This window comes from Homalodisca vitripennis, chromosome X, assembly GCF_021130785.1.
Source record: "Homalodisca vitripennis isolate AUS2020 chromosome X, UT_GWSS_2.1, whole genome shotgun sequence".
NCBI classification, from domain to species: domain Eukaryota; kingdom Metazoa; phylum Arthropoda; class Insecta; order Hemiptera; family Cicadellidae; genus Homalodisca; species Homalodisca vitripennis.
Window position 1 is genome coordinate 156,394,227 of NC_060215.1, and position 20,298 is coordinate 156,414,524.

General features: G+C 32.5%; 1 protein-coding gene across 1 annotated transcript in view; it reads left to right on the forward strand.

Annotated features, from left to right (window-relative positions):
- Positions 1 to 20,298, forward strand: part of LOC124370051 (dopamine receptor 2) — a 77,136-nt gene that overhangs the window by 48,151 nt on the left and 8,687 nt on the right. The window contains exons 3-4 of the mRNA XM_046828371.1: positions 16,570 to 16,692; positions 17,543 to 17,868. Of these exons, the coding sequence (XP_046684327.1) occupies positions 16,570 to 16,692; positions 17,543 to 17,868 (449 nt within the window). The remainder of the gene's footprint in view (positions 1 to 16,569; positions 16,693 to 17,542; positions 17,869 to 20,298) is intronic.

Below are 20,298 nucleotides of genomic sequence, written 5' to 3' on the forward strand. Positions count from 1 at the left end.
AATTATCTGTTACTACTTCATGTAGGATTCATTCCCAATAATCACCAACCTATAATCGCTCACTAACCAGGAAATAACCACTTCTTATTGGTTAAACTCAAGTCTAATCCTCTGTCCCTATACGTGGCGATGAGTTGCCTCACTGTCCATTGGTTTGTGTAATATTATACTGAAAAGTTAGAATGTGTTGTTTGATTTAGAGGTTCATACTCGAATTTGAATATTAATGTACAATTTGCACATACAAGATGGGATACCCATAAAAGTATGCTACTGGTTATTTCGAATTACCGGTGAAGTATGTGTCCATGAAAAATGTTGCAATGCAGTTCAGTTCTACAACTTTCAAGTGTATCAACAATGTATTGATCTTCCATTTTTATATTAGTTTTATATTTCAAATTCAAATACGATCATGTGATATGTTTCTTAAATACTTTTAAGTTTCGATTAATAGTACGAACCGTGTTTTAGCTGTTTATAAAACAGATCACAAGTAAAACGCTAACTTTAAATCTGTAACTTTTTGCTATACAGAGTTGAGTTTTATGCCATGTTGATTTTGAACATGAAATTATATTTATCAATATTTAAATTTGTAGATAACTAAATAAAATGTGGTTAATAAAATACTTATTAGTTTAAAAAATCTTAGTTATCAATCAATTAAGTATGTATTTGCTTCACATTATGAATCGAGGAGAGAGTAATTATCAACGGTAACCACGTCAACATAACTCCTTTGCATATACTCTTTTAAACTATCCTTAATTTGCTGCGCGCAATGTTATTGATCTCAAAAATAATTTTCACTCTCTCATTTTAAGTTCCGTTATGTTTTTCTACAATACAATATTTTTTCTTATTTTTAGTTTGATCAATTTTGATGTATTTTCTCAATACTTCATTAAATTTTCACTTTTACTCTAAACCCTTTTGCTGTATGTAAGAGATCCAGGGTTTTGTGGTACACTTTTTCTATATCATCAAACTCGTTTAAAACATCTTGTTCATGAATCTTTTAATTGCTCTTGACCAAACATATTTTGAAAATGTATCTGTACCATTTAATACATTTACATCCTTAATTTTGATTTGGATAATTAGACATTATTACTAAACATGCTACCCACACAATAGTCGATTCAAAAAATTATAATTTTTCTTTTTTTAAATTTCTTTCTAAGAAGTGAATTTCTTTAGCTTCAATTTCAATTATTTCTTTATCTAGATCCACAATATTCCTTCATCTTTCAATTCATATTTAAATTCTCCTATAACTTTCTTATTGTTACTATTGAAACACTCGTAGCTTTTTGGATAGTCACTTGCATCAAATTCATAAAGATTTTCCTTCAAAATGTTACACGAATCTTATTTTATTTCAACAAAATAACTGTCTATGTCCATGTAACAAAAATTATGGTTGGATCAAATGTCTTTGGTTTATCGTATAAAACTCGTAAATCAACAATTTAAAGGTCTAGAACAGAAAATTCGAAGTAAATAGGTGTGTTAAATTTTATTTTGTGTGTATGTGTAATATGTAGCAAATATTTTCAAGCATGTCAGGTTTTGTTTATTCTTCACGCATTGAAAATCCCTCATTTCCTAGTTTAATACCACATAATCTATTTGAACATTTTCCATAATTACTCTCTTCTTAAAATATTATCCCTCGCTCTAGATAATATTGTGAATTACTTAAATACAAGTCATATTCAGTTTTATTAAGTTTATTTTATTAAGTGGATAGTTTAGTTTTATAATTTTCTGAAGAATGTGACAGATCTTTGTGATATTTGTGTGAATTCGTAGGATATTGTAGATTTACTCCAAGAATATGCTCTTAAGATTCGTCACCTGTAAGTTCTAAAATTGTTTCTTTTTATTCTTATATTGGATACATATCTAACCATTTTATATCATCGTGTGGTACATTTTGTTATAAAGCCCAACCATAGATATTATTCACATCAACATAAATTAAGTAGTTTTCAGGTTTTCTTTTATTAAAATCTTATAAATTTGTATTATTAATTTTAAAATACATGTTAATACATTGAGAAATTCCTTTCCCAACCATTAAATATTTTTTTTCATTTAATATGTTTCCAATCAAAATTTTCGTTTCAGCTCTTCGAGATTCTAAATGTGAAGAAATATCAACAACTGTTTCATCTGAATTAGATAGAACTATTTCTCTAAAATATCCTTTTATAGATAATATTTGAACATCTAGGACGTTCTCTTTAGGTTTTGCCTTGTTTCGCAAAACTTTGTATAGCTCACTAATCAAGTTTTCAGAGATTGTTTAGGTATTTTAATATCGTTTTGAACAGCTAAGTGTTTAATATACTTTTTTTAATTTTTAAACCAAGCCTATTAGGAATTTTTTAACTTATTTTATATGTTTCTCGTATTAATCCATAAATTTTCTAAATGATACTTTGCTTGCAATGTCTTGTAATTTTTAATACTAAACAGGTCCAAATTATTTTTTACTTTGTTTTAGTATTTCTTTCATTCCTTCAGTTTGTTAAGACTTAAATTTCCATAGCAAAACCATTGATTTTTATTTGCCCAGAGTTTGGATTCATATAAAGTTAACCAATGAGAAGATACCAGAAACAACATGGTTGCCACTCGGAAGTTCATTGGTTTAAGCCTTAGATTTTTAATTGATATTCAATGTCAAGATATAGGACTTTTATACGTGTTTTGAACAGAAATAATAATTATAAAGAAAACAACTAGATTATTTAAAAACACTTTATTACAGAATTGAAATGTTATAAATAACAGTTAACAAATATATTTACAACATCAGCCTAGGTCGTTTGGGAAGCGATTGAACTTCTTGGTCATTGAGTGATTTCCTCTTTCTTGGTCTGATGAAGAGATCGCGGTTGTACGGTAAATATCCTACAGCCGAATTAATAAGTAAATATCTATCAAGCGAATTTCCTGGAATAAATAAATAGTCGACATTAAAAAATTTTGAAAAATAATTTACTTGAATAGTAAATTTTAGAGTAAATTTTAAATAGTTATTTTTCGTTTTTTAGAATTGTAATGCCTATAGTAACTTTTCATTAGTAATTATTTATCCCAAAATGGACAATGAATTTTTTCATTCGCCATTTATAAAGTAAACATTATCATTTAACAATAATAATAGAAAAAATTAAAGTTTCAAGTTAAAAAAACCTTGTATGAATCTATATGTTTTAAAAATCAAAGTGATAGAATTTCAATAAATATGTTGGTTTTGCAGACAATTGAAACAATTATTTATAATAAAACTGAGTTTTTTTAAATACGGTGTTGTAAGAGGCAATTTTAATTTTTCTATATTATTTTTTCAATAACTTTTAACTAAACTTCTCATTAATTCTTAAGAGACCTATTATTTAATTTCGAGAGATTTTCATTATTCAAGACAAAACTTGTAATGGTTTTTAACAGATTTTATATTCATTTACATTCATTTTTTATTAAATTTAACATTAACAGTATTTGGCTGTTTTATCTCAAGTAATGCAGATTTGAACTGTTTTCTGTTCATTTACATACTACAATAAAATAAATATAATAAAATACATTTACGGAGATTAGATTAAAATTTCTACCGTTTTGCTCCAAAGGTTTTCTATAGGTAGCACATTACCTACTTATAACAACAAATACTACATACTTACTACTACATATTATAACTACACTCACACCACTAATATGATATACAATATATATTCTGATTGAAGATAGATTATTGAAAAAGAGTGGGTGAAAAGTTGAGAAGATTTATCTCGAATTATATTTAATTGAATATCGATGTAGAATTCCATATATTCTGATTGAAGAAAGATTATTGTAAAGGAGTGGGTGAAAAGTTGAGAAGATTTATCTCGAATTATATTTAATTGAATGTCAATGTAGAATTCCATATATTCTGATTGAAGAAAGATTATTGTAAAAGAGTGGGTGATAAGTTGAGAAGATTTATCTCGAATTATATTTAAATTGAATATCGATGTAGAATTCCATATATTCTGATTGAAGAAAGATTATTGTAAAAGAGTGGGTGAAAAGTTGAGAAGATTTATCTTGAAATTATATTTAAATGAATATCGATGTAGAATTCCATATATTCTGATTGAAGAAAGATTATTGAAAAAGAGTGGGTGAAAAGTTGAGAAGATTTATCTCGAATTATATTTAAATGAATATCGATGTAGAATTCCATATATTCTGATTGAAGAAAGATTATTGTAAAAGAGTTGGGTGAAAAGTTGAGAAGATTTATCTCGAATTATATTTTAAATTGAATATCGATGTAGAATTCCATATATTCTGATTGAAGAAAGATTATTGTAAAAGAGTGGGTGAAAAGTTGAGAAGATTTATCTCGAATTATTTTTAATTGAATATTGATGTAGAATTCCATATATTCTGATTGAAGAAAGATTATTGTAAAAGAGTGGGTGAAAAGTTGAGAAGATTTATCTCGAATTATATTTAATTGAATATCGATGTAGAATTCCATATATTCTGATTGAAGAAAGATTATTGTAAAAGAGTGGGTGAAAAGTTGAGAAGATTTATCTCGAATTATATTTAATTGAATGTCAATGTAGAATTCCATATATTCTGATTGAAGAAAGATTATTGTAAAAGAGTGGGTGATAAGTTGAGAAGATTTATCTCGAATTATATTTAATTGAATATAGATGTAGAATTCCCTATCAAATCTAATTTTGTAGAGTATACAGTTTAAACGAATGGCAACTGGGGATACAGCAATGAAAATACTTTTACGAATAATTACTTTATAAAACTAAACATTTCTTGTCGTTGATCTTACCTTACTAAATATTGGATATCTTTTAGTTTACTGGAAAATATTTTTGATTGGAGGACTGCATAGAAATTTAGTTTGCTTGGCACTAATGATATTTATCGCTCTCAGGTTATTAAAACTTCTAAGTGACACGCGAAACTGTTTCTTTGTATGGGTCTAATGAGAATTCAAGTACCATTAGTCTTTAACAAGCATGAGTAATGAGACTCGGATTCAGTAGGATAGTTATGTCACCTCAACACATAGTTATGTCAGTACAACAGGTCATGTCTAGAACACAGCTGTATGTAATCAGGTGTCACATGAAGAGTTAAATGTTCTAGATCTTTTAATTACCTAAGTTGACTTCTCCAACGTGCATCTGAAAAGTTACACTTTAGATTAATACAATATTAATCTAAAGTTGTATTTTATTGTATTGTATTAGCAATACAATACAATATTACTGCAATTTTTGAATCCTGTCCTGCACGACTCTCAGAAATTCAACTTTGCGATAGTACGAATCGCTTGATATTTTTTATCAAGAAATAAATAATTTATCATAGCTTGAATCAAAATAAAACGAGAATAGAGAAATAAAATGTAAAAAATCCACATCTTTGCTATAAGTACTCGTATTTTAGTAACATTAAAACTGTTACTAGCTTGAATACATTCAAAGCAGATGTGAAGGCGTTCTATACCCTACAAGAGGCCCTTGAGTAGGTGTGTGCGAGGTGTTCAACGTAGGTAAAGTTGTTCTCGACGGATATTACTAATATATAATCTCTACTGCTAGTATCAATGTTGTTTGTTTGTTGCATACATGATATGAGGGAGCATGGAGTTCCGTTTTGTTCAATAAATTGACTATTGACTACCGAATATTTATTAATTATGGGAGTACGCAATAATTACTAAAAAGTCGTAATGGAGGGTCAGATAAGCGACAAAACACTTTCTAAAGTGAAGGAGAAGGTGGGATTAAAATTTCCAGACACTGATGACTCAACAGCTGAGTAATTACAATACGCTGCTTGAGTTTCCTGAATCGCGCTGCTGGTGTTCAGCTGGCAGCCTCTTACCGCTCACAGCCACCATCGATTTGCCGACATTTATTTTTCACTGATTACTATTCTTAAGCTTCATTCTTCTTACAATGTAATACGTATCATTTTTTGATTAAGTTTAAAGGTATGCCAGTGCTCTAAAAGTAAATTCCATTTTATTGCAACATCTCAAAATCTTAGCAAATATCAATGTACATAATCAAACCTATTTTGTTTCAACTAAGAATAATTTATCCGAATGTATCCAAAACTTCCTATAATTTTAAATTAAACTGAACCTAATTTTGATCCTTCCTAAAAATTAAATCACTAAGAACGTCCAGAAGACATAAAAGAGCTAGAGACTTCTTAGGACTTATTAACTTGGTTTAGTGACGCTGCTACTATCTCAGTCTCGTATTCATTGAATGAATGAACATACCTGGCATAAAGTATTCCAGTTTACAGCGAGTCGAAACTTCGCTTACACAATTAACTTGTTAACAGATGTTAACCGAAACTGCCGATAATCAGCATTCGTCTATACAGGCGAGTTCAAGGGGCGGAGCTTTATCACCATTGGTTGGAGCTTAGCCAATCACAGTCCAATTATGATCAGTATGACTCCGGTATCACTGGTTACCAAGTTTTAACATTTTTACGCTATCTTCTTTGTTGAAGTTATTTTTCTTATTACTTGCTTCAGGTTATTCCTGAAGTTTCTCTTATTGCACTTTCCAATTAGAAATTTCCAATTAGGGAATTTTCTCAAGTACTTTCGTTTTTTCGAGTTCTATTGCATGTTTGGTCTTGAAACTCTTTTCTGCTATGGCCTATTTTCCAGTTTGTCTTCCCAATACACTGCGCCACAGCTTCATGGGATTTCGTAGACTCTCGGCGTTCTCGTCTCCAGTTCAGAAATTCTAAGTAAAGAGTGCATATACTCGTATCTGGTTATTAAACTATATGGAATTGGAATGGACTGTCAGAATAATGAAATTAACTACTGTCCTCAGGACTATATTTTTTGAGGTCCTTGGCTCGGTATTGCCACAGTCAGGTATTGATTGTGGCATATTATGGGCTAATTCACTCTCACCTTTCCTATGGGGTGGTGTTGTGGGGGCCTGTACAGGCAATCATTTCCTGAGGGTGTTCAAATTTCAAAAAAATCTATTCGTACTATCGCAAAGTTGAATTTCAGAGTCGTGCAGGACAGCATTCAAAAATTTGCAACTGTCGACTTTGCCCAGTCATTTAGTACATTTTAGAAACATCTTTGTTCTGTTTGTCTAAATGTGCCCTAACCAGGGGACGTGACATACACGGGTATGAGACTAGAGGCAGAGATAACTACCGTTCTTGTTGGAAGACACAGAACGGTGGTTTATGAGCACTTGCCTTTGCAGGTAGGTGTTCATTTCATCAGCGAATTACCCAATTCCATGAAAAATGCCCAAACGCACAAGGAGTCAAAAACTCCTTTGAAGGTCTTTCTGGTGTCAAATGCATTCTACAGCTTTGTAGAGTTTTTGGCGTTTAACTATGAGACCACTCAATTCTATGACTGACTCCAGCGCTGGAAGTGGGTTGAGAATTGGCGAAAGATGAATGAGACTGGAATGTATGAAAAATTGTGTAAGTTTTAACGTGGTTGTAATATGGTATGAGAGTTTAAAATTTAGACTTAATAATGACGTTTGCCATACAATGTGAAATTGATACGAGCAATTAAAGATTTGATTTTATTTAGATTTGAACTAAACTCATATTAGACTGTTTGATAGAGAATTCACATACATAATGAACATAAAGCTGACCGCTATTCTAAGTAGAACTTAGTTTACAATTTCATGTCTAGCAAAACTGAAATCATGCAGAGTATACTACATACAAACTACTTCTATTTTCCTTGGAATTACAAATTGTATAATACTGTTAAGGGCCCTAGCTTGTCAGGCTTTTGCTTTTATTTGAGAGTTTTACCGTATGTTCTTACCATTAAACTTTATTACAACCCTTAAAATATAAACCTCATCTAAGCTATTATATTAAAATTTCTGTTTTCCATTGTGTGCCAGTATTGTAAGTAATATATAGATTTTTAAAGACATCTGTTTTTATTAATTCTGTACAATAACATTTTTCTGAAATTCTGGCTAGAACTAAAAATAAGTTAGGTTTTAATGGACGATAGTATGTATTGTGTTGTTATGGACAAACACGGTTAATTGTAAGTAAATAATCAATTTAGTTCGCTTCTTACTAACACGATGCGAAATAATATTTATCAATGTCAAAGGCTTCTACTAAACCACCATCAGGTTTAATTTGCGTAGAAAACGGGCTTTCTGTAGAAGTAGAACTATAAAAACTGTAAGTAACACATGCGATAACTTATACTGTGAATATCATGACTTACTACGAACTCATGTATCATGTGTAATATTAACGAACTCAACACATTTTATGACGTTTAATAAACAATTAGTTACATATCCGGCGTCGATGAACGCCATAGAATTCTGTCCATGCCTCTTTGTATTTAGAGGTCTTTAGAAATACTACTTTTTATGCCTAGCTGATGTTTTTTTGTATTGGTACGACTGCAAATAAACATCATATGTCCAGTTTAGTTGTCTGTGTTTTGATTAATTGTTGTTTGTGAGTGTTCAAGAGGTTTTATATGATAATATTTTTGTCAGGTATTTTTGACAATGCCTAGAATAGGAAGAGTGTTTAAAAAGAGGAAGAATGTTGGCTGGCAACATGTTACGTCAAAATGGGCCAAAATTGCGTAACGGCACTAAAGAAAGATGACGCGGTACGAATTGAAAAAGCCGTCAACGAAATAGTAAAGAAATGCCGAAAAGACACTACATTGAAAATGATGCTATTATATGGTGAGGAAGAAGGTGAAGACCCTGAAAACCCATCCCATGCTCCAGGACAGTACTAAAATGTAAAATTCCTTCAAACTTCAATTACATTTATTTTCATTAGCGATTTTGAAAATTATGTGTTTTTTTCCCTTCGGGAACATTTTTTTCGGAATGTACAGGGTGATTCAAAAAGAATACCACAACTTTAGAAATGTGTAACTTTGGAGTGTATTATCCTTTAACCTTATCCTTATTTTTGTGCTGATAGAAATATGATTTTTGCTATGGGACAAGATAGACACCTCTAGTTTTCACCATTTATCTTCTTTTAACAAGACCTTTCTAATGAGGTATCGCGTGATGGGCTTGCCATATAAACTTTTGAGGTTACCCCCATATCCTCCATTTTGGAAAAAGGGGAAAAGACCCAAAGGTCATTAAAAATCACATTTTTGTTGTTGTTATAGTGTGCTGAATTTGGTATTTGTAGAGAATGCCGCTCCAAGGATATACAGCCATTTCCACACTTTTGCCCATTGCCCAAACCCGTATGTTCTTAAAAGTAAAATTTCCATTTGTACCACTTCTAGTAGACATGTATATAGAATATGGATAGGGATCAGCTAAAATTAGTCCATTGAATAGAAAATCTATGGTTGTACTCTTTCTAATATTCATACAAGATTCAAGAGGAAATTTCTAAAATTAAACTATTTTTTATCTATAGTTCCCATTGAATAGTAAACATGCATATAAAAAATGCACAAGGAAATTGCTAAAATAAATGTATTTTCCATCATTCAGTGATACAAAAAATCAGTAACACTCCGTTTTGAGATCTGCAATCTTGATCTCTTCTTCAGGTAAATAACTAATCTAGCACATAATTACAAACTAGGTTACAATAAACAAATCATACCAGAGCATTGTGACACGTGTACGTCAGGAATCACAACCACCATGTCGTGTATCAACTTCACTAACTCTAAAACATTCACTTAATTCAAAACTAAACACAACACTAATTATTGAAACTGAACTACAGAATACAGGTCACAATAGGTCTGCATTCACCGGTCAACCAAATAGAACTGGACGGTGTACGACTGCGCACTGTATTTTTGTAGAAAACTGTTTTCTTTCTTCCTAAAAATTGAATTAGATCTACGGAAGGATTGTCTCAGAGATTTGCTTTCTTATTTTGGACATAGTATCTTTTTTGCTAACTAAGCTGTAAAGTATTCTAAAGAATAAAGAATGATTTATTTTCTCATTTTCTTATAGGCTACATACATACATCAATACATAACGGTAAATTAATATAATGGAGTTATAATTTCCTAAATTTTGCCAGGTCTGACTGCACCATTACAAAAGACTGGAAATAAAAAATTACTTCTTGAAATACCTATAAACTAAACTTATAGTTAAAATATAACCTGCAACTAAATGCGCTTAGGCCTATACTTTACAATGAGAAAATATAGGGCCTCCAAGGCTAAGCCTGTTTGGAGGTTCCTTATTATATTTTAACACATAAAAAACATCAGCAAACAACTTAATTTAACAATTTAGATCTCTCTTGAGGATATAAATTAATATATTATTTAATCAAAACAAAATATAATAATAGTTGTAATAAACCTGCTTATTTGAGTTAGATTAGATTTTTTCAAATTATTTGAAAATATATATAAATATATATATATATATATATATATATATATATATATATATATGGGCCGTGAGGTAAAAAACCAGTTACTATGTCTGAATATATAAAACTGAATTTATATCCTCTAGTTCAAACAACCACCTTCCCAATTTTTTTTTTTAAATACTAATTTGTTATTTGAGTTTTTTATATTGTTAGGCAATTTATTAAAAATCCACGGTGACATAAAAATGAATGATTTAGTAAAAAAAGTATTGTTTGGTTTTGGGAACTCTTATATTTCCTGAATTTCTTAGTTTTAAGCTGTATTCATTTGCTTCTAAGTTAGTAGTATTTATCAAATCATAGTATTGTTTTAATACTTTATATATAAATAACATCTTGATAGGGAAAATCTTAAGCTAATAAAATAATGTTCGTGAGTGTTCAAATCTATGACTGTGGGTTATTAATCTGACAAAGTGCTTTTGCTGCATAAGTAATGAGTTTAAATTTGAGTCATACGCACTTTCCCAAAGAAATATGCCATATTCAATTCGACTTTGTACAAGCGCAAAATATAACATTCTAAGTATTTTTAAATTGCAAATGTTTCTTAAAAAATAAAAAAATTCTTATAATATTATTGAGTTTTTTTTGTAATGTTCGATATGTGAATTTTCCAATTAAATTCACTATCCATATGAATTCCCAAATATTTTATAATATCCGATTTTTGTATAGTTGAACAATCCATTGTTAAGCAATTATTGATTTGGCTTGATTTCAAAATACAGTCAGCACATCTATAGAAAACAGGTTCAAATATAATGTCATTTTTTTCTGAGACTGAAATTGACATATTTTGTTTTTTCCGTACTTAAAAGCATATGGTTCATTGTGAACCACCACTGAATTATTTCTAGATCTTTGCTCATAGCAACGTGGATATCAGTCCAGCTATCTTTGACATAGCTAAGAGCTATGATGTTCCTTATAAATCTGTGTTCCTTGAAATCTGGCATCGCATAGATCATTTATATATATAATGAAAAGGATTGCTCCCAATACTGACCCTTGGGGCACGCCATTGATATCACCGTGGTTTTTCGTAGTACAAACTAGCTCGGTTTTCCTAGGTGATACTTAGATTCACATTTAGAGAAGCAGGCTTAGACTGTAAATAATGATTCAATAATCAATATACATTATCAACAGCTAAACAAATGTTGGGAAGTGGTGGAAAATGTTTTTGTAATTTGATACAGGACACTCAGGCATATCGTGTCATTAACACAACGTAATTGTAATGATTTTTTTAAGACAAAGAATTTCAAATTTAAAGGGGTTGTATTATATTTTGTATAAGAATAAATAAAAAAAACTGAAAAACAAATGCATTGCTGTGATAAATAAATTTTTATACACAATAAAAACGTTTAAATTAACTTGGACTATCTAGCAGCTCTTAAATTGATTGGAACTAAAATTTGCGATCTTTTATTGTTATGTCATGCAAAACCACCCACACTTTTCTACAGGTTAACTATTACTACTATTATTTTATTGCTGTTAGAGACATTTGAGATCAACTTCTATAGAACTGTATTCCGTTAAGTGATAGGGACGATCTCGTGGCATGTTCTTCTGTCGTAGCCATCGGTGTGGGTTACCTGCCACATTACGTATCGATGTCCGGAGGCATTAGTAGATAAGTACACGACCCACCCGACAACGTAGCAAGTAATGCAGTGCGTAATGTAGCGTAGTGCGTAATGTAGCAAGTAATGTAGTGCGTAATGTAGCAAGTAATATAGTGCGTAATGTAGCAAGTAATGTAGTGAGTAATGTAGCAAGTAATGTAGTGAGTAATGTAGTAAGTAATGTAGTGAGTAATGTAGCAAGTAATGTAGTGAGTAATGTAGCAAGTAATGTAGTGAGTGATGTAGTAAGTAATGTAGTGAGTAATGTAGCAAGTAATGTAGTGAGTAATGTAGCAAGTAATGTAGTGAGTAATGTAGCAAGTAATGTAGTGAGTAATGTAGCAAGTAATGTAGTGAGTAATGTAGCAAGTAATGTAGTGAGTGATGTAGCAAGTAATGTAGTGAGTGATGTAGCAAGTAATGTAGTGAGTAATGTAGCAAGTAATGTAGTGAGTAATGTAGCAAGTAATGTAGTGAGTAATGTAGCAAGTAATGTAGTGAGTAATGTAGCAAGTAATGTAGTGAGTAATGTAGCAAGTAATGTAGTGAGTAATGTAGCAAGTAATGTAGTGCGTAATGTAGCAAATTATATTCCAAAGATTGCTCTAAATTGTACTAAAATACACTGAAACTGAAACAAACAAGTATATTCCCCTAAGAATGGGATAATGTGTTGTATAAAATTACAAATGGGAAATATTACGGCGGGCTTAACACGAATGAAGAGAAATAATGCTAGTAACTGTGGAGATTTCAGTCTGTAAGGAAATGCAAAGAGTATTCGAAATAGAAAGATAGTTAAAAACAAAATCGTTTGTTTGAAAAATTGAGAGATGGGATAAGCGACCGAACTGACCTTAACCTAACCAAGGATTTTCTGTTATTGTTGACCTTTATAATGAACCGCAGAAGCACTTCTCAGACGGACCTTATGAATTAGATATAGGACAGCCACTTATCTACTCGCCTACACCTGTCAGTAGCCAGTAGACATGATGATAACGTTTCAGTTTCTGGACAGGGCAAATTTGTAAACTACAATCCAACCTATATTCCTGCTGTCATAGTCTACTCGCCTACACCTGTCAGTAGCCAGTAGACATGATGATAACGTTTCCGTTTCTGGACAGGGCAAATTTGTAAACTACAATTCAACCTATATTCCTGCTGTCATAGTCTACTCGCCTACACCTGTCAGTAGCCAGTAGACATGATGATAACGTTTCAGTTTCTGGACAGGGCAAATTTGTAAACTACAATCCAACCTATATTCCTGCTGTCATAGTCTACTCGCCTACACCTGTCAGTAGCCAGTAGACATGATGATAACGTTTCCGTTTCTGGACAGGGCAAATTTGTAAACTACAATCCAACCTATATTCCTGCTGTCATAGTCTACTCGCCTACACCTGTCAGTAGCCAGTAGACATGATGATAACGTTTCAGTTTCTGGACAGGGCAAATTTGTAAACTACAATCCAACCTATATTCCTGCTGTCATAGTCTACTCGCCTACACCTGTCAGTAGCCAGTAGACATGATGATAACGTTTCAGTTTCTGGACAGGGCAAATTTGTAAACTACAATCCAACCTATATTCCTGCTGTCATAGTCTACTCGCCAACACCTGTCAGTAGCCAGTAGACATGATGATAACGTTTCAGTTTCTGGACAGGGCAAATTTGTAAACTAAAATCCAACCTATATTCCTGCTGTCATAGTCTACTCGCCTACACCTGTCAGTAGCCAGTAGACATGATGATAACGTTTCAGTTTCTGGACAGGGCAAATTTGTAAACTACAATCCAACCTATATTCCTGCTGTCATAGTCTACTCGCCTACACCTGTCAGTAGCCAGTAGACATGATGATAACGTTTCAGTTTCTGGACAGGGCAAATTTGTAAACTACAATCCAACCTATATTCCTGCTGTCATAGTCTACTCGCCTACACCTGTCAGTAGCCAGTAGACATGATGATAACGTTTCAATTTCTGGACAGGGCAAATTTGTAAACTGCAATACAACCTATATTCCTGCTGTTATAGTTTTTTAAGAAACCTTTTGTTATCGCATACAGATATGAAATTCATATCTGCCTAATTTGTTTTACGAGACACATTACCACCGAAACCTAACTATTTGAAAGATCGTGTTAACATTTAGAAAAAGACTGGTTTCAAATGTCATTAGTGTGTATAATTTGAATGTTATTTTCACAACATTAACAATACTAATTGTGGTAGTACCGATAGTCAGGCGTTCTGAGACGCTGCATTTTGGGTCCGAGTTTAGAGATAGCGCAGGTTCAAATCCTGTATGCGAACGTTAACACTTTTTATCGGTACCATCGACCTTGTACTCTATGGATAATCCCCCTTATTCTTCTTGATTAGGTCCTCGTATGAGGGCGGGCAGAATAAGGCTTAAAAACACATCGGCCTCTCCTAAAACAAAAAATAAAAAAATAATTCTATATCCGTTCATTCAAAAACAAACTCAATATAACAGAAGGTAAAAGTAACATCTTTAATTAAATAACTAAAATTTATTGACCGTTAAATTTATTAAAAGCAACAAAGACAGAAAGTATGATCGTGGTTCACTTCACGTAGCATCTGTCATATTACTTTGACCACGCCATATTTGTTCATGTCCTGTATAACCGTATTTAGAGCTTTAAGCTTCGCAACATCAACTTCACACAGTATTTTTATCGTGTAGTTCTTGACGTTCTGGCGCTGCCATTATAAAAGTCAAAACAGCATCCCAAATACCAAGTTCCCATGTGTTTTACCTATTGTATGAACGTTCCCATACTTCGCGTGTCCACTATGCATTGTTGAACGACTCATTTGCGTTCGGCATTTTACAGCGCAGTAAACTCGGGCTTGCAGATCTTTGCACACAAGCCTGATTGCCTCCAGGAAGTGACTTTTCGTGTTTAAAGGTTCAAACATTACATTCTTAGTCTGATGTTCTGTATTTTGACCAAGTGTATTGTTCAATAACTCTGAGAATTGAACAATTGAACCACAAAATGTAACCCATACAGTACTCCTAATGACTTCTCGATTATTTGGATTTTTTTTATATGCGTTCTATAACACTCATGAATCTAAAAAGTGTTTATCTGTTAGTCTTGTCTATCATTTGAAACTATAATTCAGCACAGTGCCATTCAATTGTTGCAAATATTTGCCTGCCTGTTTTTATGCGTTCCTTACACAGAAGTATATTGATATCTTAGTCTTTATAACGATTTGTTTGGTTTAGGAGGTTTTAGAGTCTCTGTCTCTCCCTTAAAGGTTTACTAAAATCTTCCTTGCAAATGACTTTTGTAGCATTGTCTCTAGGTTTAGCTTTCTGACTGCTTTATAAAAACTTCTGTATAATTTACCATGCTGAATGTCTAAACCTGTAACAGCATGTGTAGGAGACCTAGCCGTTCTTAGACTTTAAAGCACAATTTTTATTTTACAAACAACCGTCATAAGCAATGGGAATATTATTCTTCCAGTTACACTCATTTTATTTACAGCCTCCTTGATGACAGTTTTTCATGGACTCCTCAACTATTTAACTGTACATAAATATTAGTGTAATGATAGTGCTGACTAGCATAAGTTCAGTGATACTTACTTCGTGCCTTGCACGAGATCTTTCAAGCCCTCTTCCGATCTAGTACAAACTAAGATCACTGAGTCAGTCAGAGATTGGTATATGACAAATGTAAACAAAGCCATAACGAAACAACAATAGTGGTCTGCGCAAGCTCCGTGTGTGCACATGCGCACTTCATACTCCAATCTGTTACTGGTTTAATATTTATCATTTTAAACATGGTCAAGTTAACGGTAACTACTGTTCATGTAGCTTTTCAATGAGATTTCATTAACATTCTCAGCCCCATGTCATTATCCATGGTCAACTCATTTATACTTGTTAAGGAAAAAATTAAGTCTGGCGCAGAAAGTATTAAGGGCATTTTTCAGATGCATTTCTCAGAACTGCTCAATGTATATACATACTTTTAAATAATGTAAGTTTTTGAAAAATTTGTACGTTCATGCAAGTATCGAAATATTTAAAACGTCTAGAACTTATTTTTTACTTTTTAGGGGATTTTTGAAGTAAAAAAAAACGCCTCAAAAAATATTGCGATAAAAATTAAACCTAATTCACTGATCAAACTTTCACAAGTTTAAGTATAATATAGCTTCCTGACCACACAATAGAGCCCACACACTGAAACTCTCTTTATCTTGTTTACTGTACTATGCTGAGGAGATCGACTTCTCCTTTAAAACAAAATCAGTGACAGCGGTAACAAAACATTCACATGAAATGTATTTGCTTGATTTTAATGTTAGGTAGATTAAATAAATGCGTTCCTTAAATGTTCAACATTTTGTTAATAACTTTTTATATGTTTCAGGAAGCTGAGAAAGCAGCGGGAGAGGTTGTGCAGATATGTGTACCAGAGGCTCTTCACGGAGCAATGCAGATACACTTACAACATGACCAATGTGTTCGGTAACCTCTGGAGTCAGGGCAGTGGGTCAGTACCACATATTATTGCTTGTGACGTCATCACTATGTGTTCACGTTCAGGGTGGTAACAGCCACCTCGTCTGTCAATGTTTAACAAATGCAAGCCAAAAACAAACTACGTTGCGAAGGTTTGAGACATGGATTGACACAGTTTGATAGGGGTCCTGTATATTGTCTTAATTACTTACCTATAGTATACTATATTTAGAAAGTGTCATTTGAATTTTAAAGTAACCAAAATGTTTGGAATGTTTGCAATTCAAATTTTGACATGCTATTAACTTTAGGAAAAATGAAAAACAAAATTCGTTTAATTGTGAAGACATTCTTTATTTTTGTTTCTCGTTTAAGTGATATATCAAAATAAGAAAGACAACAAATATAATACAAAGTATAGTAAAAAGAATACAGTTTGCCTCATTCTTAGGGAATGAAATCAAGCGAAACAATCTATTCACCGAAAGAAAGCTCCTATACAATAAAAGTAAAACCGTTCTATCTTCTTCACGTGTTCGAAAATCGGCAGATTAAATTATTAGACGATTTGTCACATACTACCCTAAACGCTACTTCTATATATGTTTGTATCTGTTAGCTGAAGTATCTGATAAATCAAGTTATTTAAATATGCATTTATTTATCTAATTCTGAATCTTGCGTTACTAAGATTCAACGTTATTCAGGTTCTTCGCTTTCAACCTAGGATTAAAGTTGGAAACCGAGTCATACATAGAACCACATAATACATTTTTCACTTTAGTGACTTAGAGTTTAGTCTTTCAATGCTAATGGACTGTAGTTATGACAATCATTTGTTATATATTTTGCCATGAGTTAAGTGCCAAATGTGGTGACAGGTATGCTTCGTGGGGCAACGGAGACATGGTAGCCGACTACGACTCCGACTCCGGGGTGGTCGAATGGAGCAACTCTTCGGCGGCCAACACGACAGACCCCTTGTCAGACAACCTGACCACCACTCCCGGGGTCACTGAGCTCACTCCTGTACTGCCGGTGTTCGAGCCGTGGCAAAGCTTCTTGATCGCGCTCTTCATCGGAGTCTGCATCGTCCTCACGGTGGGGGGCAACATCCTTGTGCTCATGGCTTTCATCGTGGACCGCACCATACGGCAACCCAGCAACTATTTCATCGCTTCCCTAGCAGCCACCGACATGCTCATCGGTAATAGACGTATCTCAATCTTGTCAGTTCATAACTAATTGTACATAATCCGCCAGAACGTTTCATGTAATGTAATGCAGTTGTAAGGTATTGACATTCAACAGTTTTCAAACAGCTTATTGATAGGGTTTCAAAGTATCGAGTAAATTAAAAACTAAAATAAGCACAATATAAGTTTTTTATAATCCTACAAGAACGAGGTACACATAACGTAGCTATGGTGGGAATGCTTGATTCAATGTGAGTGTTGAGTTTAGCTTCACCCAGTTCACTTTCTTCTTAGTGCAGCGTCTGGAATCTGACTCCTGAAATCTGGAGTTAGATTCAGACGATGCACTGAGAGAAAGATGAACTGGAGCTACACTCACCATTCACGATAAAAGAGGTATATGGAAGAAATGGAACTTGATCGTTCTCGACTAAATTAGAGGCTATCGAAAGTTTTTGGAGAGTGGGTGGAAAATTAGGGACATGAATAACCTTTGTATACTTGGCAACCAAAAATCGATTTCTTAAAATAAAAGCAATCTTTAAAAATGCCATTTTGCGTAAGTTTTCTTAAAATGTTGATTAGGACTCTTAGAGTAATAACAATAGAGAAACGTTTTCACCTTATTTTGAGCTTAGCGTCTGGTTAAACCAATGTTGTACGTGTTTACATTTGACTAATTCCTCTCCGTAAATATTAGGCATTTAATTTTCGTGCTTCACCTTTTCCTGTTTCCAAGTCATTTTCTGAGCCCGGGTTCTGTTAGCATTTGTATCTATATAATATAGATAAATTCAAATATGTTATTAAAAACGTTTCATTGTGAACATTACCGTCAGGATAATCTATTTACAGTCTTCACATAACCTCGTATCACTAAAGCTTTTACGAGTAAATATTGAAATAAACCTATGCTAACACGTAAAGATTTATTTCCCAACAAACTGAGGTGGCTAGGTGTTATTTCAACATAAAATGTCAAGATGAGATAAGTTTTAGTACAAATTAATTAACAGATTCAGTACACCCACTCATATATAGTTATGTGATGGTTCTACAGTAAGGCAAAGTTTGTACTCAGGATATCCCAAATGTAAGAAAATTCTAAAGCTTATTGTATATAACCCAAAGTAAAAGTTTTTCTGTAAGTCGTTTTTATAGGAAACCCGTAGTCTTTTTTCCCTTATAATAGTACAAACCAAAAATTTTTAAATATCAGAATATTTTATCTTTGAACCGATTAAAAAGAGGTAGATGTTATACATGATGCTTAGACCGAGTATATCCTCATGAGCATTTTTCCAAGGTAGGATACCGTGCGAGTGACGAATGGTAAATAGCGCCCGGGATTGGTCATTGAAATAATAGACTAGCTACTCACTTGCCCATAAGTGTACCAGGAATTCTGTTTAAATGCTGACACCCTCAACAGCCATTCATACTCATTAATGAACTGCCCTTCCAGAATAACGCTTCCAATGGCATTAAACCTCTCATATCACAGTTCGGGTTGACAAAAGCTTCCCTTTCGGCTGCAATTTTCCCATTGAGATTTTGCGCGTGCCCTAACCACAAACATACGAGTTCATAGATTATGTACAGCAATCGTGTTACATTTTGAGAGATTATGAACTTAGGATGTTTAGTTTATTTGTAATATATGTTTATTTTGTCAATATTTGTTGTCTAGATAATTATTCTTGAACAAGTTGTTACTGGGAATCTAAAATGAAATTTTAAAACTCACGGCTTATTTAAAAAATGCTTGTCAGTAATTATACCTTTTTATATTTACTATTCCCGCGAAACGAAATTTAATAAAAAATAGATAAATAAAATAAATTACCTATGTTTGTACTTTGATTTATATGTATAACCGTAAAATTTCCCTCCATGATGTTTATGAGATAGAAATTTACTAGCGAACTTCGATCATGTTGAACTACTAAAGTTATCATGACAAGCAATCATGAGCAATATATTGTATGTTTTATAGATTTGCATCTCTATATTATGCGCGGTTGTTACGTACGAGTATGGTTACTTTAATGGTTCCAGAAACAAAATTAGAACAAAAGGTTGTTTTACTTTCGATGCTGGTACATGTGTTGGTTTTCTCTCCCCCCCCCCTCCTGTTTAGGATGACTCAATATTATCTTAATAATAAATATTCGTAACATTTATATCTGTGTTTGTGAGTGAGAGAGAGAGAGTGTGTGTTTTAAACCTTAGTTTTAAGTCAAAATAAAAAGTTTTTTGTTTCTTTTAGAAATTATCCTGGAGATCACAGAGGTTAATAATGTAAACAAGACAAAAATAACCCTGACTCTATCTTTTGTAAAAGTTGAACTATTCAATTTATAGAGTAAAAACCTTCGATATATTTTTCAAAAGCAGAAAATATATCGCAAGCAATATTTTTAACTATATTTTTCAAATTA